This window comes from Ammospiza caudacuta, chromosome 9 (assembly GCF_027887145.1).
Source record: "Ammospiza caudacuta isolate bAmmCau1 chromosome 9, bAmmCau1.pri, whole genome shotgun sequence".
In the NCBI taxonomy this organism is placed as follows: domain Eukaryota; kingdom Metazoa; phylum Chordata; class Aves; order Passeriformes; family Passerellidae; genus Ammospiza; species Ammospiza caudacuta.
Genome location: NC_080601.1, coordinates 35,218,482 through 35,236,806, shown reverse-complemented (window position 1 = coordinate 35,236,806; position 18,325 = coordinate 35,218,482). Strand labels below are relative to the sequence as shown.

The 18,325-nt window shown below is 45.2% G+C and overlaps 1 protein-coding gene across 1 annotated transcript; it reads right to left on the bottom strand.

Moving 5' to 3' along the window:
* Nucleotides 1-1,843: 1,843 nt before the first annotated feature.
* Nucleotides 1,844-14,296, bottom strand: GPR26 (G protein-coupled receptor 26). The gene is made up of 3 exons (XM_058810832.1): nt 13,629-14,296; nt 8,080-8,193; nt 1,844-2,075 (listed from the first exon to the last, which is right to left on the bottom strand). The coding sequence occupies exons 1-3, from the start codon at nt 14,294-14,296 to the stop codon at nt 1,844-1,846; spliced, it is 1,014 nt and encodes a 337-aa protein (XP_058666815.1).
* Nucleotides 14,297-18,325: the final 4,029 nt, after the last annotated feature.

Here is an 18,325-nt window from a genome sequence, read left to right as displayed (position 1 = left end):
CAGCAGCTGTGGCCTTTCCTGGTGCAATTTAAGTCAAACATGCTCAATATAGAGCTTTTTTATCTTTTTAAACTCAATACTATTCAACTTGCTAACATCCTGTATTCCAATACAATCTAATCATCAATATGTCTTGAATTTCTTAAGAAATAAGTATTGAACTGGGTGTTTTTATCTATTGCACCTGAGAAAATTATGTTAAGCCTAAGAAGCAAAATGATTAAGATGAGGTAGACTATTTAATCTGGCTAAGGGCTCATTTGAATGCAGTGTTTTAAAAGCTTCCTAAATTCTGTGGCTATAATTATGCGTGGATTTTATTGTAATTATGGTATTTTTATAACTGAAATTAAGGATTAAGCTGATTTTTTAAAATTATTTACATGGTAGCTGATAATCTTCAGATAATAACTGAGGTATGACATTCACTGACTCTGGGGTGAAGCTCTCATTGAGTCCCCTGTCTGGGCTTTGAATCAGAGGCCAGAAAATTCAAGAGGGAACATTTTTTGCAACACACCAAGCTCTTCTCTTGCATGAGAGAAGGTGGCAACTAAAAAGTCATCCCACATTTTTTACAACTTGAGGCCTTATTTCCTCAGAATGGCATTGACAGTTGGGATATGAGCAGGGATGGATGGCAGAACAGCCAGTTGCCCAGCTGTTATTGAAGCTGCCATTGCATCCAGGAAGCCTAATTAACCAAGCCTATTTTAAAATCTGGGCAGGCATCTGAGTGCATGGTAAATGTTAATAATGTTCCTATGCAGAACTGCAATCCAGAGCTATAAAGATTTGTACTGACACCTCCAGAGATTTGCACATTCAGGAGTGGATTCAGATTATTGGCTCCACTTTCATGGTGGAGAGGGAGGCCTATTATTTGTGCTCCACTTGCTTTGGAAATTATACTTGAAACTCAGACTTAGGCTCATCTTTCCTTTAAGTAGGAAAAAGCCCCATGATTAATAACTCCTCAGAAAAAGATATTTGTTATTTTCCTCCTGGGCACAGGGCCCAGATCTGCAGCTTTGGGCAAAATCCAGCTACTCAGAGCTCAGATATATGGAAGGGAGGCAGGAGGCATCCTGACCTTTCCACCCTGTCTACCATTTGTATTCTCCTGAAATTTAATGGTGAGAATATTAGTGAGATTCTATGTAAAATAAATTTTTAAAATTTAGAGAAGACATGACTGAATCCAGCACATTCCAAAAGTGGTTTTTCTCTTCCTTCAATTCTATGGGATTCTTCCTAAATTATATGTCAGAAAAGGCTGAACTGCATTGGGCGCGGGATGAATATTTAGATTTTTTTTTTTTTTAAGCTATTTCCATTAAGATATTTTTTTACAAACAATCTTCTCTATTTTCTTCAAACAACCTTTGTTTCTACAAACAAGCCACTAGGGTGGGGTGGTTTTTGTAAAGCCACATTGGCAGCTACATCAGAAGGAGCTTCACCTGCAGCCAGCAACAAACACAGCACAAACATCCCTGTGCAGCTTTTCAGAACAACCTTACACCAGCAGCACTTTGCTCCCATTACCTTCATGAATCCCTCTGCTGAGGACTGGATTTTTTTTTTATCTATAAATGCAGCAGCTGATGGAAATCAATGGGAGATTTGTATTTGTGGAGCCTGCAGGACCACGGATCAATAGCGCTCTTCTAGTCGCGGGGAGGAGGCCCAGAGCAGCCACGGGCCGCTGGAGGGACACGCTCTGGGCTTCACCCTGCCCACAGCTGCCTCCCAAAACCTGGGCAGCTGAGGGGAGCTACTAGGGGTGGGCCAGCTGCTGTGGTTTCCCAAATATCCCCTGGCAGGGGCCGTGGCGGGCTCCTCATTCGTTGAGCTGCGCGAGGTTCCGGCCGTGCGGCTCGCCCGCCAGCGCCGAGGAGTTGATGGAGCTCCTCTTGAGGATCTTGTTTAGGATGTCCTTCCACGTCTTCTTGTACTGGTGCCGCAGCAAAGAGTACACAAAAGGGTCTGAAACAGCTTTGCTGTAAGCCAAGCACTTGGAGATGATCCCCCAGTGGGAGTTGATGTGGACCACGGAGGATAATTCAACGAGTCTGGGGAAAGAGGGAGGGGGAAAGGGTGAATGTTAAAAATTACATTAACCCACCCCAAACCCACAAATTACTGCTGGGCAATTGCAACAGAACTAAAGAAAAAAAAGCCCTACTTGTGAAAATGTGTATGTTGTCCTCCTCTTATAAATTTTAAAGGCTGCAAATGTAAACTTGAGGCCTGTTTGCCAAAGTGCCATTGCTTGGTCTCAAGGGAGTCAAATTCCTCTACTAGGAGTGACCTAAAAACCCAGCATCACTCAGAACTTGTGGTTCTAGATCCCCTCTAGAGGACCTGAGTCACCTCACCAGGGCTACCCAGCTCTTTTGGCCAGTCCAGCTCCTAGAGAGAGTTCAATGCCTTTGAACAGTTTGAGTTGTAGAAGCACAAATGGAAAATTCATTGCTGAGAGATGGCGTGTCATACCTTGAATTAAAAAGCTGTGCAGTTCAAAGGGCAAGGATTCACATTGGCAACAAATAGAGCAAGACAAAAACTTTAAAATTTAAAATTGTTAGGGGAGGGAGAAAAACTTAATATACTCCTCATACCCACACTAGCCCAGATAGCTCACTGTGTACTGAGAGCATTTTTGACAGGGAAATATTGATAACTCCCCACGCCTTTGAGCAGCATCAAAGGGCAGCTCTGTTCAATAAGCCTCTATAGCTGTTAGAAACTATTGATTTTCATAGAGGTCAAACAGCCACGTGTGCTGCTACAGAGCCCACATGGCAGGGCAGGGCTTTGCTGGACCTGTCTGCAGCAGCAGGTGCTCTTAAATCTGCCTGGGAAATGCTTTCTCCTGACAAAGCACCACCTCCAAGGAGCATTCTGGAAGGTGGTTCCTGCAGCAGCAATGACAATATTGTTGGTACTTCAGGCAGTTTAGAGATGAGGATTTATTTTCCTCAGTCATTTCCATTCCATAACCTTTCACTACAGTGTATTGTTTAAAATAATGCTGGCAGATGTCACAGTCCAGTCAATGTGAGGGACATTTCAGGTGACCAGGGAATGAAAATACTTGGGAATTGTTGGTGCCACTCCACTGGTGCTGCTTGGCTCAGCATCTCTGAGGTCCCAAAGAACCCTCATTTCTCCCATTTCTCTCTCATCTCAAATAAACCAAAGTTCTTTCAACCTCTCCTGTAATTCATGATCGTTATCTTTCCCACAAAGATCAGAACTGAGACATAATTTCATCTGCTCAAGTTTCCAGGTGGTCTCATCTGGTGTATTCTCTCTTCTTTGATAAAATGCAACTTATGGCATCCACGTTAACGTGTTCTAAAATGAGAATTGACAATTTTGAAATTAATCATCTATTGAGTCATACTTGCTTTGTAATCTACCATGAGCCATCCTTGTTGTTCTCCACTTCATTTATTCACTGCCTACTTCACATTTTGAATTTCACCACGTTGAATCTCATTTGGATGATTTATTTTTACTGAGTGCTTTACAGATGTGAATTTGATTACGTTTAATTAAATTCAGCGGATGCCTTGAATAACCAAAATATGACAAATTTGTGTCTGAGGCTCTGTCAGTCAGTTCTATGAGACATTAACCATCTCCATTTAAAGCACATCAAGCAGACACTTCAGGGTTGCAAGCCTAGACTTGCTAATTTTACCTTCATTGACTGATCAAATGAAAAGCTTACACTTTTATTAACAAGATCTTAAATATTTTCCTTGCATTCTGTAAGCTTCCTTGACATTTACACATTTTTCAATTCTCATGCATTATTTTTTATAGTAAATTACATTTGCTGTTATCAAGCAGCAAACATAGAAATGTAGCCAAACCCTGAGCTATGCATTTCCATTTCATGTACAAACAATTAAATGTCAGCCTTTCAAGGCACATCACAGAATTTATTGCCTTTTAAAGGTTTTGGTTCTCATTTGTGAGGGAAATGATATGCACAGCTTCCATTTTCACGAAACATTTCAACCTAAAAGAAGACATTTTCAGTGAAGGTACATTAATATTTCAGTGCTACCTGTAAATTAAATTTTACAGTATCAACTAGATAATTCACTGGCTTGCTTTCATAAGCCTCTCTTCCACTGTCTGGTCTTCAAACCCTTTTTATTTCAAAGCTGTAAGCTCTTTTTCTGTGATATTTTGTTGATATTTTAGAAACTTACAACTCTGTAGAGTGTGTCATTTCACATGGCTATCCAATTATTTTATTTCCCCTTCAGTAAACAAACAAGAATGCCATGTGGAAGACTGTGACCTTGATCTCTACACACATAATGCACACTGGAAATCCGTTATTTACATGTGCAGTTCACCACTAACACTAAAATATTTTACTGAACGTGTGCCCACCCAGCTGGGATGCTGAAGAACACAAATTGCAGAAGAATTCTGAGCTTTTTGTGTGCCCAAGCAGGATCTGCATATGCAGAGGGCAAACAACAGTTTAAAACTGGGGTTTGCTTACCCCCTATCCCCCAGAGATGATACAACAGAATTTTAATCAACTTCTGCCTGTTCCACCATCCTCCTCTCTAACCTGAGGGCGTGGGATTATGAACTTCTGCCTGCTATTACTTCAGGATTTTTAATTTAAGGCCAATTTCCTCACACATTGACAGCATTTATTAACTTACATGAGCAAAGTTCTGTATTTCAGTATGAAATGCCTGGAGTTGGAAATGAATTTTAGAAACTTGTATGACTTATCTTCATTTTTCTTATGAAAAAGTTCCTTGGAGAAAAGAGGTTTGGAACAAGTATCTTTAATTGCCTAATGATAAATACAGCAGAGGAAGAAATGTGTACCAGCAGGTTATTTTACAAAAAAAGAAACAATCTGTGCTTGGAAATATACAATGGGGGGGTTACACCTGTGATGCTGGTGAAGTGGAAACCCTGGGTCAAAGGCAATCAGATCCTGATACACCACTTAAGATCATCCACTGAACTAATTAGAAGTGTATTTTCTTGATAAATGAAGTGCCTGATCTGATTTTTGCCTCAGTGTGATCTGAAAATCTCAGGTTTGCCCACTGAAGCATTTCTCTGTCTGGGGTCATGATCACAACTCCTTCACTTGTTCATGGAATATTTTCAGTGTGGAAACAGGAAGATGTTGTAGTGAAACCTTGTGATTTGCTGCTGTCAGCCCCCACTTCAGGGAGTACTTAAAAGCATGTTTAATTGAAATATATTGCTGGTTAGGAGAGGCTGAGCAAGGCACTCCCTGTCCTGACTTCTGTCCATGGATTGAACTGTGATTGATCATGTCCCTCCTGAGAATGCAAAGCGCTGGACGTGGTCCAGAAATTACACACAATTACACACTTGCTCACACATTAAACTCCAATTCTGCCAATCCCCTTGGTGTCAGGGTGCTCAGCCCATGGAAGGCAGGGATGAGTGTTCTGAACATCCAGCCCTGCAGGTGTCCAGCAAGGGCTCTCAGGGAGCTCAACAGGGAATTCCCTTAGCCTGCTGTGCAGCTGTGGGAATGGAAAACCAGAAACTCCCACAGACACTGAAGGGTTTGATCTGCAGCCTTGGATTGATGTTAAAATACAATACACAGAATTAGGCAGAAAATTAATAAACTCTTATTTCTATAGTTGTAAGTGAGAATAAGCCTGAAGTGAGTGAGAAACTGCACTGATGAGATGGTGAAGGTTTATAATGCAGGGGTGGGGCTGTATGGAACGAGCTGAGAGTTCAGAAGTTAGAACAGAAGCAGATGTGTGCCTGTGAGACAGAAGCCCATTGGACAAAAGCATCCTCAGTGCAGCAGAAGTGAGTAAAGGTGATGGGTCAGAAAAGCAAAATAAACCCTGTGGCAGCTGTCCATTGGGTTAGAAAGTTCTAGATTGCCTTGCAACAAAGAACTTGTGACTGCTCTGAGCTATGGCCGAATGCTTGCTCCTCTGAAATCTCAGGGCCTCTGAGACTGATGTTTGTCTGAGCAACAAATCATTCTTAGCCTGAAAATAGTCCCAAAACTTCATTATTAGTGGTGATAATGATATGCAGGGATCCTTTTACATATGTCAGAATTGAAAGGGCCAGGAATGTGGGAGGCTTCACCCCTCCTGACATGTCTGACCAGCTCCCACCCCACCCCAAAACATCCTCATGCACCCAGGAGCTGCATTTCCCTCTCCTCACCATCTCCCTCTGTGGAGAAGCTGCTCCTCAGCAGGAGAACATTGCAGTGATCCTTGTACAGACTAAAGGGAGCAGGCTCAGGATTTTTCTACCCCCTCTTCTGTGTTTTAAGGCTACTGGGACACAAGTTGGGATGCCACAGAGTGAAGAAGAGGTGGGGAGGTGGTGCCTGAGTGCTGAGATGCCTTTGGAGGAGCACAAAAATACTCGTGACAGCTCTGCTTAGAGCACTTGGTGTCACTCAGGATGAGCTGCCAGCTATTGTGTGACTGGGAGGATTTTCAGGAAGTTCAGAGACATAACATGAAATTAAAATTGGCTGTTTGCAAAAAGACAAACACTTTAATATCTTGCAGCTTGAGAATTAAGGCTAAATGTCCTTAATTACAAGTCCTTTCATACCATTTAAGTGCATGGCTTGCAGTGGTGTCTTGTGGCCATGAAGGGAAAATGAAGGTAATTCTAGTAAATTACTAGAATTTTCTAATTTTCTAATTCTGGGAATTCAGGGCATTACACTGAATTGGAAAAACTCAAAGTTGGCCAAAAGTTCAATTATATTGATTCTTAATCCAGATTTTTTAACGATTTTTTTCAAGGTGGATCCAATTTGAATGAGATCAGCTTCACTAATTTCTGCTTAATAGTATTGGAATAGGAGATACCTTAATTTTTTTCTTTCTCTGTTGTGCATAGCAGCATCTCAGTTTTTCCAAAATCTTATAATAAGGAATGCAAGCTGTAAATTTCCTTTAACAGCTAGATAACTTTTTTTTTTCTGGATGCACTCACTTTCTAACACTTTTTATTTCACAAGAGTAATTTAGTGTTTCCCACAGGAGCCATTTCCAAAGATAAGCTGGTGGATAGATATCTACCATAAATCACAAGAAGATTTTTCAGTTATGAGCTAGCACAGCTTTGATATTTGATATTTATGACTAATAAACCCTACCCAATCAGACAAAACTGTTGTTTGAGTTTGTGGACCATGTTTTCACCTCAGCTGAATCTTGTTGACCAAATTTTTACAGTCTGAGCTATTCAGGCGAGATTTTCCCTGGAGATCAACCCCTGCACTGGGAAGTCAGTCAGAGCAGTAGGTGACAACAAAAAAATGTCTGTGATGCCTGGGGAAGGCTGACCTAGAGCAGAGGCTGGACAGAGCTTAATAAAGTAGGGATTTATTAAAAGGATCTCCTCAATGAAGCCACCTTGGGCAGCACAAGAGCCCAGCCAGGGCCATACTCAACATGAACCAAAATGGTCACAAAAAATGGACAGCAGGTCACGGGGTCTGTCACTTTTATAAGTTCTGGTCTACTTGCACATTGGAGCTAATTGTTCCATTCCAGCTTTAGCCCATGCAGTCTCATCCTTCTTCTCAGTCTTCCCAGCCTGAGATTTGGATCATTTGTGCTTGGTGCCCAGCTGGAGCAGGAATTGTTTTGTCTCCCTGCTCTGTGCACAGAGCTCAGCATCCCTGATGTGAACCCAGACCCACACACTAAAGCAGCACAGAATGTCAAACATACAAAAGCCAAACCTGAGGCATCATCTGAAAAACCTTATGGACTGATTTCCTAAATCCCTCCCATGCAAGCAACACATTGACTGGGCTGAGTGAGCAGAGTCTGACCCTCAGAGTGCATCAGGACTGAGAGGAGAAGCACTGGGACATTTTCCATAATTTGTTAGCTCAGTAAATGCAACCTCCGCTACAGGAGTGGAAGCGGCGCATCACATTTCCCCAGGAGACTGGAGCCCTGCTCTGGCTGAGAGTGCCCTACTTCCCCGAGCCAGGAGTGCCTCTCAGCAGCCTTTTCCAGGATGTAGTCCATCCACACTTACCTTGTGATTACATAAGGTGCAAAGCACAGGATGAAGGTACCAATGAAGGTACTGATTTTCTTGGTCGCCCGCTGCCGCCGCCTCCTCTGCTCCTCGAGACAGCGCTCGCGCACGCTGTGGGACATCCAACACAAACACAACCAAATCAGCCACAAATAGCACCAGGTGACAATTCCCAATTCCGGTTCACCATGGAATGACAGACAACAATCTGGTTTAGTTGTTCACTGCATTTAAATGGGACAAACCCAAATATTAATGCATTTTCTGTTCATCTTACCCTCCACAGAGTTCCTGACAAATACATGGGTGTATATTTGTGTGCACACAGCCACATTATAGCAACTGATCTACAGAAAAATTGGTGGATTTCATCCTTTAATTCAGATTATGAACCACTTCAAGCTGTATTTGCAGGCAAGGGGATACTCAGAGACTTTGAAAATATCCTGTTGGAATACGAATTAAACTCAGGATTTGATCTGAATCCTTGGAAAAGGCTTCCAGACTTAGGTGCTAGAAGTGAGAATGTGGATTTATAGTTTAAAGCAGAGGCATGTTAAGTTAAGAAGAGAAAGGTTTGGAGTTTTAGAGTTTAAGATATAGAAAAAATAAAAGTAGTTACAAAGGAAAACACTGTGTTCAAATGGGACAAAACCAAATATTAATGCATCGTCTGTTCATCTTACCCTCCACAAAGTCACTGACAAATACATGGTTATATGTTTGAGTGCACACAGCCCCGTTATATCAACTGATCTATAGAAAACTTGGTGGATTTCATCCTTGAATTCAGTTTGCAGCTCCTTCTTGAACTACTGTAAGCTGTATTTGCAGGCAAGGTGATACTCAGAGACTTGGAAAATATCCTGTTGGAATCTGAAATGCAGGGAACTCTGAGAACTTTGGGCCTGTAAACCAAAGTTAGAATTAAACTCAGGATTTGATCTGAGACCTTGGAAAAGACTTCCAAACTGAGGTGCTGGAAGTGAGAATGTGGATTTGTAGTTTAAAGCAGAGACACGTTAAGCTAAGTAAAGGAAAGTTTAGAGTTTTAGAGTTTAAGATATAAAAATAAAAGTAGTTACAGAGATGAACAAGGAGTTTAGTATGCAGTATTTTAGGTTTGTGTGTCATAACAGGATTGGCTAAAAAAACTTACACTGCAGCATGAGTCCATAAGACAAAATATTTAAGGATTGGGTCAAAAACACAAATAACCTTGATAACAGTCAATTGGTCAATAACTGCTTTAAAGGTCTTGCAACTTAGGGGTCTTGGGACATTCTGAACCATGCAGTAACAATGTGAGCCAAACTCGCCCTTCCTATGTAGAAGATAAGAAAATAAACCCCATCATCACAAACAATTCAGAGGTTCCATCTCTAACTCATTCAAAATTCCTTCAAAAATCCCCATATATCCAGAGTGGGATAGACAACATTCTTCTTCCGTAGACACAGCAATTCCACTGCCTTGGAGAGGAGAAATGCCCCAGCAAGATACCCAACAAAACAACAAAATCATAATGGGAAGAACACTCTGAACCCCCAGCCCAACATGGGAGCTCTCACTGTGTCCCACTGAGCTGTGTGCCCATAAACATCCCATCAGATCTGCAGGGCTGAAGGCGCCACAAAGCTGGAATTGTTTCACAAATCCACAGTCCTGGGATATCCTCATTCCTCATCTCAAACCAACCCTGTTTCTAACTAAACAAGTTTAAATTAGTCACACCTTGGTTTCTCTCCTACCTATGGTATTTTAGGATGGGAGCTTTTCCTTTGGGTTTTCTCTTGTGGAAACAGTGATTAATGTGAAAGCAGATCCTCCTCCTCTCTCTGTCTGAGGGACTCCTGTGCTCCCCATGGTTTCTGAGGGAATGGATGAACCCCTGTTTACTCCAGGCAGGTGGATTGGGCAGCACTGGCACCTCCCACAGTGCCAGGACTGCCTGTACCTCAATAAATCCCTTTGGGAAGGGCACAGCAAAGCCAGGCTGGCATCCTGAACCCCTCTCTGTGCCCGTGGCAGAGTTGCTGACTCCTTGCACAGATTTCACGGTGACACAGTCACTTCTCAGGCAAGCTGAATGGGCTGCCCCATGTCCTGCACTTATATATATATAATTTTTTTTAAACCCAACTGTTTGGCATTAGTCTTTCCATTTTTTGTTGTAAATTTTTAATTGATGACTCACTCTCAGGCTCCACACTCTCTGAGGCTCATGGCCATACCCTTACATTATTTACTTCATCTGTAAATGTTTTATCAACACCCAAACACATGCTGTGTCCTGAGGATCTCAGTGTGTTTCAGTGATGTCTGTGGCAATGAGCTCCTTTGGTTCTGTTGAAGAAAAAGTGTTTATTTTGTTCCATTCTGAATTTGGTCTTACATTGTCTGGCCCAGAGCAGCTATCATGATGTGATGAAATAAACACTGGAGGAAAAGTTTGTTCTTCTAACAAATTGTCTTTCTCTTAAAGAAAATGACACATTTAAAGGTGTTACATGTTCTATATGTGAATTACTTGCAGCTAGCAATGACAACTGAGAAGGGAAAAAAAATCCACCTTTTCAAGGGAACCTGTGTGTTTTCAATTCTGCAAGAGCTGGGGAACTTGGAGTATTTTATGTGCAGAAAAATTATCTCAGAGTTTCATGAGCTTCGTTTAAGACCTATGTTCTTAAATTCAGAATATCCCAAGCCCATGGCAATACAGGAAAATGACTCTCCAGGACAGGTTCAATTGAGGTATTGTTAGGGAGGAGAGGGTGGTGTAATTTTTGTCTCTGTTTCCCCAGTCACATCTTTTCCTTTCTGGCACATGCAAAGCTGTCTCTCACTCCTGGAGCTCACCCATGACTGTCCTGGTAGACTTGAACCCATTTCTTTTGTTCAGCCCTTCCAGATGTATCCAATAAATACCACATCACAGAGGAAGGTATTTTATCTCACTCCTTCATGTAGACCATGCACACAGATGAATATTTTGGTTTTGCACACACTCTCATGCACTGAGATAAGGCATGTGTGAGTTCTAGCAGCGACATCAGTAATAGAACAGGATTATTGGCTAAGCTTTCATTTAAAGATTTTAATATCCTGGGAAATCTGAGCTATATCCCTTTGAAGGTTTGGTATTTTAAACAAAGTTTATGGGATATTGGACCTTAAGATGTGTAGAGCTGGATGCACCAAAAAGATAGTATAGATAATTTTAATTAACAAATACATGGGTTAAGCACTTAAGTGAAGTTTTGCCCAAATCTCCCACAATACCCAAGATATTTTGGTCTTAACAACAAAGAAAAAGCAGGATCCACTAAAAAAATCAGCTAACTTGAAATGCCACATGCCCTAAACATTCACACATATTTGCAGGGTATTCAGAGGTTTCCTTTGTGCTCGTCCTGAATGATCTTCAGGAGATCACGGGTGTCTTTCTAAGTCACAGGTAATAAAGCCATCTATCACAATCCTGTCACCAGACTGCTCTACGGCTGGATTCTGAGTCATGGGAAGCAGAAAATTGTCTGTACACATTTCCCAGCGCTGAAACTGGACCAGAGGAGTCAGAGTAGCCTATAGTGGGATTGCAAACTTTATTTTCTCGTTTGGGCTCTCCCAGCATCCACAGCTGTGCTGTCAGGTACTAGGGGTACCCTGAAAATTGCCTGTTACACAATGCAAATGATGCCTTTAGTTATCAGAGGTTTCTGAGCATCTCTGACTCTGCCAGCAGAGCTGCAGCCCCTGTGCAGCTCTCACAGGAGGGTTGGTGACCTCAGATCTGCCCCTTTCAGCACAGGAGCTGTCACTGGTTAGAGCAGCCCTCCAGGGGTCAAATCACCCACTATTTTCTGCAGGGCAGAAAATAAACTAAAGCTCCTTTCTTAGAGAGAGACACCAGAATAATCTGGTGCCAGAGATGCAGGCAGTGGTGCAGGTTACCCACAGCAAAGTGCCTGCACAGCTCTGGCTGCCCTGAAGAGAGGAAGCATCATCCCCACAGCCCCACTGAACCCATCCCACAGTGAGAGGATCACAAAATGCACAGACACCCTCAAATCAACCTCAACCGGGAAAAAACGCAGGGGAGGAGAAGCAACACTGAGGTTTTTGCCCTTTTACTAAACTTTGCTGTGCAGTCCAGGCATACTTTTAGCATGAGGCAAAACGAGTGGGGTTTCGAACAGCCCTGGTGGGTTTGTGGCACTCTGCTGGCAGTAAGCACCACATCTCCTCATGCTGCAGGAGCTGAGGCAGTCGAGGCACAGCTCATCAAGCAGACAGCACGAAGGGCAGGAGGGTGTTTTTTTTTCCTCAGTGTGATTGGTGAATAAGGGAAGATTTATCCCTGTATTTCTCAAGAACGGCAGCAAGACGTGCCCAAAGTTCTGCTCTGCATTCTTGGTCAAGAGACAGCTCAAACAGCTTGACAGGAGGATTCTGAGCAAATGTTTCTGTTCCTCTAAAATGTGCTGCCCTGCCCTGATCCTTCCAGACCTATTTGTCTCAGCCTCAGGCATCCCCAAAGCATGACCTGTGTTTGAGGACAGCCACATGTGCTCTGAGCCCTGCAGCTCTGCTCTGGCTGCTCGGATGGAGAGGCTGGTGGAGCAAAGGGGAGCAGGGATGCTCAGATGGGATGTGTGGTGTGGGACTGCCCTCTCTGCTCTCCTCTCTTCCAGGCACATTTCCTCCCTGTATCACACACCAATCCTGCATTCCTTCCAGACCCATACATCGATTATTCATGCAAGATTTATGGCTTGTGCATAATCCCTGGTATGATTTCTGCACACACTCCTCTCCCTGTTTGGTTCTTGCCTTCCAGCCCACGATCCTGCCAGTCCCCGGGGACTTTTCTCCTCCTGTCTCGAGGCACAAGGGACTTGCCTAAAATCTCCCATTTGAAACAAGCTTTATACATCCCTTGTTTGTCACATTAACGCTCCCACTGAATTCTCTCTCTCACTTTAGGTTTAAGTACAGGCATTCGAGCACATGTATTTTGCAGATGTAATTCCCTTAAGGATTCTGCCTTCAGGAATGATAAAGTTACAGAGAGCACAGCAACGGGGAAACTGCTGGGAAAAGGAGCAGCAGGCAGCGCTCAGCTTCCCTTCCAAACTCCAAGGCACATGTGCAACCTCCTCCCTCTCAGGGATCCAGCAACGCTTCTGGGGCTGACAGTGCCCAAAATATGCAAAGCTATTGACCACTAAATCCACCTTCAGACACAAAGGGCAGTGATCTGATCACTGTCTCAAAGGGAAGTGCATGCTTGGCCAAAGCTGCCTGTGCATTTGCTCTCCCTCCCAAAACAAGTCCTTAAGCCTAACAAAAAATGAGTTCAGCAATGAGAGAATTAAACACAAGTGAAGAGAACCGTGCAGAACAGCAATGGGCTGAGAGGATGTTTGTTTCCTCCCCCTCCCCATCCCCTGCTGTGAGACAGGTTAATCTCTATCTACCACAACACTGAGCCCCCTCCTCACTTCTCCTGCCAGGAGCAGCTGCTGACCTCAGGGGAAGCTTACCTGGGATGGATGTCCACGAGCAGCACCAGGGTCTGCATCGTGATCACGTCGATGCGCTTGCAGTGGAACCGTGCCACCTTCAGCACTTTGAGATAGGTGAAACACAGCACTACCAGGGAGAGGAGGAAGCTGAGGGCGTGAAAGACCCCAGTGAAAATCACAAACTGTGTCCTATCCTCCGGTCTCTTGTTGCAGAGCGTGCAGGAGGCGTAGAGGTGATGGAACCCCAGCCAGGAGAGAGAAGCTGCCACTATGGGGAAGGACGCCGAGTGCAACCACGTGTAGCTGAGAATGAGAGCGGCGTCCCGGTACCTCATCTTGGAGTGGTAGCTTAGAGGGAAGACCACAGCAATCCACCTGTCAATGCTCAAAGCTGCCATGCTCAGCATGGAGCTGGTGGTGAGGAAAGTCTCCAGGAAGCCCACAGCGTGGCAGACCTGATCTCCCGCCGGCTGACTTTTGTAAATGATCCCAGCCAGGGTCAGGGGCATGCTGGAGACGGCCATCAACAGGTTGCAGAAGGTGAGGTTGAGGATGAACAATCCCGGCACCTGCTTGCGGATGTCGGCGCTGTACAGGAAGCACATCAGCACCAGCACGTTGGCCAGCAGGGCCACGAGCATCAGCAGCACCACCAGGAAAGCCAGGAGCAGCTCCCAGATGCTCATGGTGCGTCCAGTCACAGCAGGGACATCTCCGGAACTGCGCCGCGCCGGCACGGGGGTACCATGGTGCGAGGTGCCCCCGCCTCGCCCTCCTTGCCAGCCTGCTCCCTCCCGTGCATGCCCTCCCTGGTTTTGGAGGAGCTGCAGCTTTCTCCTCCAGCCTCCCCCTCCTCGCTGCTCCTTTCCACGTCAACGCTTCCCGAGACGTGCACAAAGGCACTGGGAATGCCCATCAAACCGCGAGGAGGGCTTAAAAAATATCAGCAGGGCTGAACCACTGTCTGCCGTCGGTCCATGCGGAGGAGAGCGCGTTATTCTGAGAAGCTGCTCTCCTGAGATCCCTAATTGTCAGCCCCAAGCTTGCGAGCAACGCACCGAGTGGATTGTGCTCTCTTTCTGCCTTGCTTTCTGCCTCTCTCTCTGTGTCTTTCTCTCCCCTCCCCTCTCCTCCAAGCCTCGCTCCCTTCCAGGCTGAATGTAACCTGCTTTTTATGATCACAGATAAAAACCCCATTAATGGATTAAAGCATGCACGGTGCTGGTGATTCGCAAACGTGGTTATGTCATCCCTGCTCCACAACCCCTCCCCTTCTCCCTGCCACCGTGACTAGACTTTCCTCAAGAGAAATCCCATGCTCTCATTTAATTGATTTAGCCATTAATTTGCCAACGAGCCTTGTAACCAAATTCCTGCACTCCAGCGTGTTCCCCACATTTCTGTGCATCACTTGCGGTGCTGCTGCTTGCTCTCAGCCAGGGCAGGAGCTTTCTTTTCTCTTCCTTAGCTCTGCTTAAAGAGATGGGGGAAATGGATATATCCTGCTACTTCTCTGGAGCTGTCATTAGGCTACAGGAATGGTTTTACTGCTCGAGTTCAGCACTTTGCAGTTTGTTGTCTCCAAATACCATGTGGAGGAGGAAACTGATGCTTCCCTTCCTTTGAAAGCAGGGAAATCAAAGCCCAGATGCCAGAGCCACATGGCCAAGGTCACAGAGCAGGTGAGGGGCAGAGGCAGCATCGTGCTGCAGGTACCTTTATTCCTTTCTCCTCTCCAGGAGTTTCTCTTTCCTCCTAATCAAAGCCTCCCTCCCTCTGAGGGTGAGCACCCTGTGAGATCCAAACTAAAAAGCAGCTTGGCAAAGGAAATAGGAATGAGTCTGACTTGCACATAATTAGGTGTCAAAATTAAGTTTGTTTCAAAGGATGGAGTGGGAGCTGATTGGGAGCTGATTTCTCATTGCTTTTCCTGTCTCTTTAAATCAGTTTTAACCGGGGAGGCTGAGAGTTTGTGAGCAATCAGGACAGCTTTCTGATCAAGGCAGCCAGGCCTTAATCCCTGCACAATAAGAAGGCAAAAGATACCCTGCAGCAGAGTTATTGGGGCTTAGCAAGTGCCTCTGCACGTGTGGGAGAGCTCGGTGCTCGGGCAGTTTTCCCTCCAGAGCTGAGCATCTCCACGAGCAGCAGCTGCTCACTGCAGCTCAGGGGCAGAGCTGGCAGCCTGCTCGCTGACAGAGCTTGGCATGGGGGAGAAAAAGCCTCTTTCACTGCAGTTTTGGTTTGTTTTGTTTCCAAAAGCCAGGCTTTGAAAGGAGCAGCTCGGGGTCAGTCCCTCAGCCCTGAGAGCTCCCTGTGTCCAGAACACGACCCTGATGCTGAGGGGATGAGGAGACACCTACAATGTCTGTCTCCTTTCCACATCAGTGAAGTGGTGGAGTGACCATCCCTGGGAGTGCTCAAAACACTTGTGGATGTGGCATTTGAGGACGTGGCTTAGTGGCGAATGTTCTGGAGGTGCTGGGTTGATGGCTGGACTTCACGATCTAGGAGGGATTTTCCAACCTTAGTGATCCTGTGAGAAAAGCCTAAAGCTGACCCCTTCTTTAAAAACGAGGGGTTGTTACCCTCTTAGAAGAGGTGGATTGAGGAAATGAGGGAGAAGATGAAGGTTTTGCTGTTGCTTCACAGCACCAGAACCTCAGCAAGTTTCCTCCTTGGGTAGGAAGCAGCAGCCCTGCTGAGAGGGGTCCCCTGGCATCCACAGCCTGAGCAAGGGACACTCAGGACAGCTTAAAGCCTTCAAGCTCAGCAGGCAGAGGCAGCTGCAGGACCACAGGAAGGGGCTGTGTGAGCTGGGAGCCACTGTGAAGAAAAATGTGGGAAAACTTGCTGGGAAGAACTGGGGAAAGAAAAAAAATGGGGAATTCTGGTGATACATTTATGAGAGGTAGGAACTCTGTGACAGGGTAAAGGGGAAACTCACCCAGTTGGCATCAAGGGGATTCCTGGCCCTTCTTTCCTCACTCAGCCTCCTCCTGGGCTCAGATGAACCCTGCAAGAGCCCCCAGCTGCACAAGGACCTGGAAATTCAGATTTTCCCCTGCCTCCGATGCACGAGGCCCTGGGTTTAACAGGGTGGTTTCCTGCTGTTATCCCTTCAGTGAGCTGTGCTGCCTCCAGGATTGAAAAGCCCTGCTCCTGAGTAATTCCCTGCTGTGACAGGGGTCTGGCATCAGTGTGAGCCTGGGTGAACAGTGGGGGAGGAAATTCATGCCCGGAGAAAAAGGATTAGGGATGACAGTGGGGAAAAGAGGATTCTCCCTAAGATATGGATGTGAAATAATGGGAGGCAGAATGGGAGAGTTCAGTGAAGCTGCGATGAAATACGGAAGGTCAGATTTGGGAGAAAATCTACAATCAACCTTTGTAGATATCAGGAGGAAGTAGAAGTTTTTCTCAGTGAGTAATTTGAGAGTCAGTGTGTATTTTGTATTCTGAAGGCCCAATTGATTTACATAACTAATTCCCCTGCTGCTAATCCCTGCAAGAGGGGGTTTGCTGAACACTTCTGGGTTTATTTATTTCTTTTGTGTACCTAAGGGAGCACGATGGACCCATGAAATGGCTTCATTTTGTACAAATCAGGAGGGAAGAATCTACTGGGCATCTGTCGAGGGCTAACCCCCGCTGGCAACTGAGCACTGCCCAGTCACTGCCCTTTTCCCAGGGGATGGAATCACTGAGGCATTTGGGTCAGAACAGAGTCTAAAACTTTAGACTAGAGTCTAAAACCTTGTACCAGAATCTAAGGAAGAAAAGGAAGCTCTTTAGGCACTTGTGTGGGTAAACTCTGGTCTCTCCTCAGCCAGTACTATGCAAACCCTTGGCAGGGCTGCCTGATGGAGACAGCAGCCACAGGTCTGTGTCTCTTTGGGGCATCAGAGGTGACTTTTACAGCTCCCCTGTCACCTTCCCTGACCAAAAATACATTTACTTCAGCCCTTACTCTCCCCAGCCCCTGAAAATGAGCATCACCTAGTGGATTCTTGCCTGGCTCCCTGTGGTGGTGTTCACAGGGGTCCAAGGATGAGTGAGGAGATGAGAATCTTGACTCCATGTTTCAGAAGGCTGATTTATTAATATATGGTATATATGATATTAAAAGAAAACCATATATTAAAACTATACTAAAGGAATAGAAGAAGGGATTTCATCAGAAGGCTAACAAGGAAAAAAGTGGAATGATAACAAAAGCTTGTGACTCTCAGAGAGTCTGAGACAGCTGGACTGTGATTGGCCACTAATTAGAAACAACCACATGAGACAAATCACAGATCCACCTGCTCCATTCCACAGCAGCAAATAATTATTGTTTTTCTTTTCCTCTGAGACCTCTCAGCTTCTCAGGAGAAAACTCCCAGCAAAGGGATTCTTCAGAAAATATCTCGTCTACATCTCCCTCCTCTCCAGCAGGTTCTGTGTGTGGCACACTGGGGCTAACTGGGAGCTCCTGGCCAGCCAGGTGGCTCCTCATGGGGCTCCACTGTGGGGATGTGGGCAGAGGAGCCCTTCAGCTCAGAGCCCTGGAGCTGGGAGTGCCAGGACAGCTTCCCAGCTGCTGCCCAGAGCCCTCCTGCTGGATTATCCACGCCTGGGCTGTCACCGAGGCTTTGCTTCACGGAATTAAAGAAACATCAGGCACGTGGCTGGTGCTCCTGGCACTTCTGCCTGCTGGGTGGGCTTTTAAGGAC